This window comes from Salminus brasiliensis, chromosome 11 (genome assembly GCF_030463535.1).
Source record: "Salminus brasiliensis chromosome 11, fSalBra1.hap2, whole genome shotgun sequence".
Classification (NCBI taxonomy): domain Eukaryota; kingdom Metazoa; phylum Chordata; class Actinopteri; order Characiformes; family Bryconidae; genus Salminus; species Salminus brasiliensis.
Window position 1 is genome coordinate 36,958,549 of NC_132888.1, and position 10,000 is coordinate 36,968,548.

At 42.3% G+C, this 10,000-nt stretch overlaps 1 protein-coding gene and 1 non-coding gene across 2 annotated transcripts in view; both read right to left on the bottom strand.

Moving 5' to 3' along the window:
* Positions 1-5,740, bottom strand: part of efhd1 (EF-hand domain family, member D1) — a 14,424-nt gene extending 8,684 nt beyond the window's left edge. The window contains exon 1 of the mRNA XM_072690795.1: positions 5,536-5,740. Within this exon, the coding sequence (XP_072546896.1) occupies positions 5,536-5,690 (155 nt within the window). The 5' untranslated portion in view covers positions 5,691-5,740. The remainder of the gene's footprint in view (positions 1-5,535) is intronic.
* A 4,216-nt stretch (positions 5,741-9,956) lies between these two features.
* trnag-ucc (transfer RNA glycine (anticodon UCC)) overlaps positions 9,957-10,000 on the bottom strand; it is a 72-nt gene continuing 28 nt past the window's right edge. The window contains exon 1 of the tRNA in view: positions 9,957-10,000. This exon is cut by the window's right edge and continues 28 nt beyond it. This is a non-coding gene — a tRNA (tRNA-Gly).

The following is a 10,000-nucleotide window of genomic DNA, read 5'->3' on the forward strand; positions in this document are numbered from 1 at the left end:
ATCCCAACCTCCTGATTCTGGAAAAGAAAGAATTCATCCCAACATCCTGATTCTAAAAAAGAAAGAATTCATCCCAACCTCCAGATTCTAGAAAAGAAATAATTCATCCCAACATCCTGATTCTGAAAAAGAAATAATTCATCCCAACATCCTGATTCTGAAAAAGAAAGAATTCATCCCAACCTCCCGATTCTAGAAAAGAAAGAATTCATCCCAACATCCTGATTCTGAAAAAGAAAGAATTCATCCCAACCTCCAGATTCTGAAAAAGAAAGAATTCATCCCAACCTTCTGATTCTAAAAAGGAAAGAATTCATCCCAACCTCCAGATTCTAGAAAAGAAAGAATTCATCCCAACCTCCAGATTCTAGAAAAGAAAGAAATCATCCCAACATCCTGATTCTGAAAAGAAATAATTCATCCCAACCTCCAGATTCTGGAAAAGAAAGAATTCATCCCAACCTCCTGATTCTGAAAAGAAAGAATTCATCCCAACCTCCAGATTCTGGAATTCATCCCAACATCCTGATTCTGAAAAGAAAGAATTCATCCCAACATCCTGATTCTAAAAAAGAAAGAATTCATCCCAACCTCCTGATTCTGGAAAAGAAAGAATTCATCCCAACATCCTGATTCTAAAAAAGAAAGAATTCATCCCAACATCCTGATTCTGGAAAAGAAAGAATTCATCCCAACATCCTGATTCTAAAAAAGAAAGAATTCATCCCAACATCCTGATTCTAAAAAAGAAAGAATACATCCCAACCTCCTGATTCTGGAAAAGAAAGAATTCATCCCAACATCCTGATTCTAAAAAAGAAAGAATTCATCCCAACCTCCAGATTCTAGAAAAGAAAGAATTCATCCCAACATCCTGATTCTGAAAAAGAAATAATTCATCCCAACATCCTGATTCTGAAAAAGAAAGAATTCATCCCAACCTCCCGATTCTAGAAAAGAAAGAATTCATCCCAACATCCTGATTCTGAAAAAGAAAGAATTCATCCCAACATCCTGATTCTAGAAAAGAAAGAATTCATCCCAACCTCCTGATTCTGGAAAAGAAAGAATTCATCCCAACATCCTGATTCTAAAAAAGAAAGAATTCATCCCAACATCCTGATTCTGGAAAAGAAAGAATTCATCCCAACATCCTGATTCTAAAAAAGAAAGAATTCATCCCAACATCCTGATTCTAAAAAAGAAAGAATACATCCCAACCTCCTGATTCTGGAAAAGAAAGAATTCATCCCAACATCCTGATTCTAAAAAAGAAAGAATTCATCCCAACCTCCAGATTCTAGAAAAGAAATAATTCATCCCAACATCCTGATTCTGAAAAAGAAATAATTCATCCCAACATCCTGATTCTGAAAAAGAAAGAATTCATCCCAACCTCCCGATTCTAGAAAAGAAAGAATTCATCCCAACATCCTGATTCTGAAAAAGAAAGAATTCATCCCAACCTCCAGATTCTGAAAAAGAAAGAATTCATCCCAACCTTCTGATTCTAAAAAGGAAAGAATTCATCCCAACCTCCAGATTCTAGAAAAGAAAGAATTCATCCCAACATCCAGATTCTGAAGAAGAAAGAATTCATCCCAACCTCCAGATTCTAGAAAAGAAAGAATTCATCCCAACATCCTGATTCTGAAAAAGAAAGAATTCATCCCAACCTCCAGATTCTGAAAAAGAAAGAATTCATCCCAACCTCCAGATTCTAGAAAAGAAAGAATTCATCCCAACATCCTGATTCTAGAAAAGAAAGAATTCATCCCAACATCCTGATTCTGAAAAAGAAAGAATTCATCCCAACCTCCAGATTCTAGAAAAGAAAGAATTCATCCCAACATCCAGATTCTGAAGAAGAAAGAATTCATCCCAACCTCCAGATTCTAGAAAAGAAAGAATTCATCCCAACATCCAGATTCTGAAAAAGAAAGAATTCATCCCAACATCCTGATTCTGGAAAAGAAAGAATTCATCCCAACATCCTGATTCTAGAAAGAAAGAATTCATCCCAACCTCCCGATTCTAGAAAAGAAAGAATTCATCCCAACATCCTGATTCTGAAAAAGAAAGAATTCATCCCAACATCCTGATTCTAGAAAAGAAAGAATTCATCCCAACCTCCCGATTCTAGAAAAGAAAGAATTCATCCCAACATCCTGATTCTGAAAAAGAAAGAATTCATCCCAACCTCCTGATTCTAAAAAAGAAAGAATTCATCCCAACATCCTGATTCTGGAAAAGAAAGAGGCTAGCTACGTTAGCCTCATAGCTCCAGGCTGATCGATTACATTTGGGGTGTGAATTTGAAATTTGTTGGACCACATCTAGCTAAATGAAGCTAAATGAAGCTAAATAAAGCTAAATAAAGCTAAATAAAGCTAAATTACGCTAATTTAGGCTACATTAAGCTGCTCTTATAGCAGAGAAAAGCCACAATATCAGCTACTCTACATCAAACATGTACTTCATCGCGGCCTTACAAGACACAGATTTGCCTTCCCTTTTTTACACACACACACACACACACACACACATACACATATGCCCAAACAAAGCTGGCATTGTTTGTGGCGGAGGGGGTGCCAGTGGGCATGCAAGTGGACTCTTGTGCTTCGGTAATGAGGGAAAGCAGGACAATGGGGCTGCTGAGCGAGAGAGCGTGCGAGAGAGAGAGAGCGTGCGAGAGAGAGAGCGTGCGAGAGAGAGAGAGCGCGAGAGAGAGAGAGCGTGCGAGAGAGAGAGAGTGCGAGAGAGAGAGAGAGCGCGAGAGCCCTGGGAAAGAAATAGCATTATTGTGACCTTTAGAAAACCATGCAGGGAGACCGTGTATGAGCTAACAGGTCAGCGTGTGAAGGGAGCGGCCAGTGCAGAGTGGACACAGGAGGAGTGACAAGCCGCACCTTCGGAAAGGCCTCGGCCGTGGCCGCCGCTACCTGCTAACTGTCTCTGACTGACCTCAGTGTACACTGTAATCAATGCTAACTTAGCTAAATTAGCCCTGTAGGTCCAGCGCTAAAACACCGAACACGTCTATTTCAGACAACTGAGCAACTCCACAAGGTTGCTACGCTAATCCGCACTAAATTACACTACTACATTAGCTACATTAGCTACATTAGCTACATTAGCCGTGCTACAACTAAAGAAGCAACAGTCAGACAGCAAACGTTACAGATACCGGAACAACTACACATGCTAGCTGCTATGCTAATCAACACTAGCTGGACTTCACAGAGCTCCACAGAGACGCTAGGCTAATGTTGCTAACAAACACCGGACGTAGACTGTCGCCAGTCCCACCTCAGTTAGCACAAGCCGCCCAACCAGTCTCTAATTGGTAAATAGGTAGATCGGATTTGTATCTGATTGTATCCGGTATCTGATTGTAAAGAGGTCTGGCCTAATCCATAGATCCAGACCAGATATCGGGATTAGACAAAGCCACTTTATGATGCAAGTGTGAACGCACCCGATCCGCATTTAAACCAGATACAAATCCGATCTTAAAACCACTTCGGGAAAGTGGTCTGATCTGAGACCACATGTTTGAGCCTCTCCAAGACTCATTCCACATCCAAAATCCCTCCCAGTACAACCCAAACACCAGTAATAATTGTAGCGCAATGAGTACATTTGCATATTCCATCCCCCATAGAGATCGGATTTCGCTAGCTATGCTAACGAACAAACGAACGCGAGAGCTGGGTTTCGATGATCTGACATGGTGGTCTTCCCTCAAACGAACCCAGAATCGGTCCCGGGTGCGAACTTCTGTGGTCAGGACAAGTGTGAAAAGTGTGCACCCTAGGTCCAGTGTTTGTTAGCAACGTTAGCCTAGCATCTCCCATTGTAAACGAAGGCCCCGTCCACACGTACGCGGATTTTTTAAAGATATTTCCGAAAGGGTCTCGCATGAGCTCACTAGCCCTGTAGGGGGCGACTGTACCTTCTAAAGAGGGACATCAAAGCACCACGAAGAAGAGAGAAGACGACACAGAGGTTTCATCCCAAATTACACACTGCTCCCTATGTAGTGCACATGCAACTAACAAAATGACGGAAAAATTACGGATTCACGGAATTATGGAATTTCGGATTTACGGGTTCTAAATTGTATAACTGAATCTAGGGCTGACTGGGTGTGGATGTTGTAGTTTGATGACTATGTAGCTCACTATATAGGGAGGAAGGAGGCGTTTGGGATTCAGCCTGAAACATACATGCATTGTGACGTCAGCGCTTTCAAAAATCTTCAGAAATCTCCACCTTTGAAAGCGTTTTCGAGAAGCTCGAAAGCACGTTTTCAGTGAGCAAAAGCAGCACATGAGTGGGCGTGGCCTAACAAAGCCCCCGTCAGTGACCAATGTCCTGGCTGAACCACTGCATCGGAGGTCAGAGGTCAATCACGGTTTTGATTGACCTCAAATATTCCTTTGACTGAACCCAGTGCATGATTCAATTCGACTCAGATTCATAAACAAATGATTCACTGGATCACCACCACGATTCAGTTCTGCGCTTGATCATTCCAGTATGGATCATTAGGTCCAAATGTGGATCTTTTGACTGGATCTGTATATTTACAAAACCTGAGGCACATTTGAGAGCATAACTGATTAAATATCATAAATCGAATCGAATCTGTGCAGACGAATCGCTTCGAAACGATGCTTCAGAGCTGTGACTCTTTTAACCCACTTCTGACACCAACTTCTGAAACGTCCGCATAATTAATTCGTTCTCATACTTAATGCCTGAGACCAGAGTTCTGAGAAGACTCTGGATCTGAAACGTCTCTGTTTTTAAAACCACATATCGTGAAGTTGGTGGAGGGATACATGCAGGGCGCTGTGCAGCAAAAAATAGTCCCCAAAGAAACCTTCGTATTTTTGAGGTTTCTCGTTATTTCACCATCATTTACATCCCGTATTAAACTCAGAAGACTCGTGGCCTGGCGTAGCTGCACTGCCGGATGTGGACGGTGAACAAAACGGCTAACTTTGCGTTGTCGTCATGGCGACAGACGTCTGGTCCCATTCACTACCACTGTAAACAAAATTGAACGGGTGCGTTTCTCGACCCTGAAGCACACTTTTTCACCAAACCCAGACTCGGCTCGAGCTCATCTGACCTACTGTCAATTATGCAAATGATGCAGAGAATTTTGAAAATGCAGTGAAGTTCCCCTTTAATGGACTCACAGCTTTGAACACGCGCCTGCTTTTGAAGGTGAAAGGAACCCATAAGGCAGAGTGTGACATCACACACTCACAATCTACGTCATCCACAGTGATACGCACACACAAGGCACGCGCGCGCGCGCACGCATGCCAGGTAACACTGTGTTAGTGGTCATCAGTGTCACTACCCCTTCACCTCCCGTTCACACACACACACACACACACACACACACACACGCGCGCGCGCGCACAGTGTCTATCCATCCACGCACGCACATAATCCCGCGCGCGCACACTAAACACTGCGTTGGCTGGAACGCGCCTTGCCGCGCGCGCCGCTCACCTTTTGAACATCAGCTCCATGTCTCTGATCTGCTTGCGGCTGAACTCTTTGAACTCGGTGTGCGGGTTGAACACGCGCGGCTGTCGCGGCGGCTCCGCGCCGTGCTGCAGGTCCAGCCTGCGGTGCAGCTTCTCCGCGAGCTCGTCGGTTGCCATCGAGCGCGCGCGCGGTGCAGACCGGACTGCAGCTGCTGCGAATGGAGGCTGAGGGAGGGGAGGGAGGAGGGAGGAGGTGGAGGAGGAGGTGGGGGCAGGGCTCGGTGGAGCAGCGTGCGCAGTGAGGGGGCGGCGCTACGGGCTTGCTTTCTCTCCCTCTCCCTCTCTCTCTCTCGCACGAGCGCCCATCTCACGCTGCTTTGGAAACCACGCCCCCCAAAGTCCAGGGCAACAACGTGAGCGCATCTGCTGCGTCTGCATGCGTAAATCCCTGCGCTCGAGAGCACATGCATGTGCGTGAATCTGCGTCCGTGGGTGCAGCTGAGGGAACACAGGGTAAATCTGCACGTGCCCGTGTGTTAGCTGTGTTTGCATGGATGCATGAATGTATCCGTGTGTGTGTGTGTGTGTGTTTGAGTGTGTGTGTGTGTGTGTGTGTGGGAATGCAGCCCACAACAAACAGCCAGACCCCTACTGTGCCCCCTTTGGGTGGTGAGGGTGAGTGGGTAGTACTGGTGGGTGAGGCTCCGTTCATACCTGCCACTAGCAGACGTTCTGGGTGGTCCCGTGGACAAGTGGGCAGCACTGAGCACATTGGTCAGTGGGTCCAGATCCTGGAGATGTACTGTGATGCGACTCATCAAACATTTAATGAGTGAAAATACATTACACTTATATTTCAATTTTATTTTGTATTTAAATAAAAAAGTAAACATTTTAAAACAATTTTAACATTTTAATTTTTTTTTACAATTTTAAAAAGTGAATAATGTCTAATAATAAAAGTAAAATAACAATTATTTAATAATAAAAATAATATAAATCTAATAATATATTTTTTACAGATACAATGGCAGAATATTAAAATACTAAGTCTGATTTTATTAAATTAGCAAAAAGTGGGTAATTATTTTGATTTATGAAGTCAAAGCTCTGAGATACTGAGAAAAAGTTTGGATATTTGGTTAATATTAATGATTATGAGAAAAAGTCATTATTTAGAGAGCTTTTTGAGATATTAATCAATAAGTGAATTAATATCTTTGAAGAAGTTAAACTTAGTTATACGGTCAAAATTTCAGAAAACATTATTTTTCAGATATTAAATCAAAACTTTGAGAGACTGTGTCCAAATGTTCGGATTCTAAGACGGGCCCAAAGTCAGATTTTTTAGTAAAAGTGTCAAAACCTTAAATCAGCAATTTGAGACATTAGGTGAAATTTTTAAGAGCTGTTAATAATTCAAGTTATGAAGTAAAACATTTAGGGAAAGTTTATTATTTTAAGATATGAAGTCGCAGAGACGGAATCCAATACAAGAGGATTTATAAAAAAAACGAATACAAACAGCAAGAGTACGAAAAACATGAGCAGCAATGAGAGGGCGTACATAACACACCTGGGACTGGGAGGAGTTGGGAGCTGAGCGGGCACTAGACAACCAGCAGCTAGACCAAACGGCAAGGCCGACATAACGTGGGTCACCTTGCTGGGACGTGGATAGCCAGTGAATCCTGACAGTGAGCGAGCGAGCCTCGCTGATAACGTGGTTAGCAGGGTGGTCACTGCTCCTGGACGTGTATACCGAGCCGAAGCTGACCGTAACACACCTCGAACCGTACGGGGAACCTCTCGGGCGACCTCAAGGCTCCGAACGATACAATTCTCGGTGTTAAACCATGGAGTTGAGGCTCCTTAAGTACCCCCAGTCCCAGGTGAACCACATGAACCAAACGAACATGAATCGATACACTGAACCACACATATGAACGAAAACGAGGCGGAAGTCCTTATTTGGGCCTGTGGGCGGCAGCTCAGAATGCCTGACAGTAATAACAATTGAACTACCTAAAAGTCAGTTGGTAAGACAATAACTATATATAATAAATAAAGTTTTATAAGATGCTAAGTGAACATTTTGGGAAGATCTTTATATTAAGTGCACAGTTCGTAAAAAAATGGGCGGGACTAAAATCTAAAACCAGATCCAGTGTGTGAATTCAGTTTTTGCTGTTCACACTGACACACAGATAACACTTCCAGATTTAGACCACTTTTACCTGCTGTGTGAACATAAATCAGATTAGTAGATTAATTAGATTATCAGTCATTCTAATGAACTCCAGCAGTGTGGCTGGGAGCAGTCGGTACGGGGCAGCAGATGGACTGTAGATGGTCTGTGTGACTGAGGGACGGCCGACGTCCCGGCTTTACCCAGCGGGACCTGACTGTGGTTCGCTGAGTCACTGAGTATCAGAGAAGAATGTGGCTCCAAAACTGAGTAGAGCTGAAAGGTAGCTGTGGAAACATCAATATCAGCAAAGCCTATCTGATTACATTCCTCATAGACACTCCTGTCTGATTTTGTGATTTCCCACTGTGGCTGACAGGGAGGCGCTCTCATGAAGAAGCTCTCTGCCAGCAAAGACATTCACCACGAGCTCCTACCATCCAGGAAGAGATACAGCAGCGTCCGTGCCAGAACCACCAACTAGCACTCTGCTGAACTCCACACTGCACCCCTAAACACAACTGAGCATGCACTGCCTGTATACTGCCCATATACTGCCTATGTACTGCCTATATACTGCCCATATATTGCCCCTGTACTGCCCATATACTGATCATATACTGCCCATATACTGATCATATACTGCCCATATATTGATCATGTACTGATCATATACTGCCTATATACTGATTATATACTGCCCATATATTGATCATGTACTGATCATATACTGCCTATATACTGATCATATACTGCCCATATACTGATCATATACTGCTCATATATTGATCATGTACTGATCATATACTGCCTATATACTGATCATATACTGCCCATATATTGATCATGTACTGCCCATATACTGCCTATATACTGATCATATACTGCCCATATATTGATCATGTACTGCCCATATACTGCCTATATACTGATCATATACTGCCCATATATTGATTATGTACTGCCCATATACTGCCTATATACTGCCCATATATTGCCCCTGTACTGCCCATATACTGATCATATACTGCCCATATACTGATCATGTACTGCCCATATATTGATCATGTACTGATCATATACTGCCTATATACTGATCATATACTGCCCATATATTGATCATGTACTGATCATATACTGCCTATATACTGATCATATACTGCCCATATATTGATCATGTACTGATCATATACTGCCTATATGCTGATCATATACTGCCCATATATTGATCATATACTCCCTATATACTGATCATATACCAATTATATACTGATCATATACTGCGCATATACTGATCATATACTGCATATATACTGATCATATACCGATTATATACTGATCATGTACTGCCTATATATTGATCATATACTGCCCATATACTGATCATATACTGCCCATATACTGATCATATACCGATCATATACTGTCTATATACTGATCATATACTGCATATATACTGATCATATACCGATTATATACTGATCATATACTGCCCATATACTGATCATATACCGATCATATACTGTCTATATACTGATCATATACCGATCATATACTGTCTATATACTGATCATATACTGCATATATACTGATCATATACCGATTATATACTGATCATATACCGATTATATACTGATCATATACTGCCCATATACTGATCATATACCGATCATATACTGCCTATATACTGATCTACTGACCTATGATACTGATCATATACTGATCATACACTGTGCTACTACACTATACGGCCAAAAATATGTGGACGCCTGCTCATTCATTGTTTCTCAAGAAATCAAGGGAATTCAAACGATCCTGCTTTTGTTGGACCCTAACTGTCTCTACTGTCCAGGGAAGAATGCTTTCCACTAAATTTTGAAGCATTGCACCCCATCCCCCTTACTCGTTCCTAAGATATTGGGTGGAGCATCATCAGTCCCACTCTACTGGTCCTATACTTCCTATACCTCTCTACAGAGACCAGGCAAGCTGTGCAACGTTCAATAACTGAATGCGTCGTTAGAGGGGGGGGGGGGGTGTCCACAAACCTTTGGACATGTAGTGGGTTTGCACTTCTTGTAGATGCACTAGCTGCATTCTGATGCCTTGTACTGAGCAATCACTGTAAGGTTAAATTCCTAGATTTATTTATTTATATATTTGTTTATCAATCTGCCTGTCTGTGTTTATATATATGTATAAAAAATGATAGTAATGATAAATGAACTTTATCAGAGAAACAGAAAAGGGAGGTCTGCGTTGGCCGGGAATCGAACCCGGGTCAACTGCTTGGAAGGCA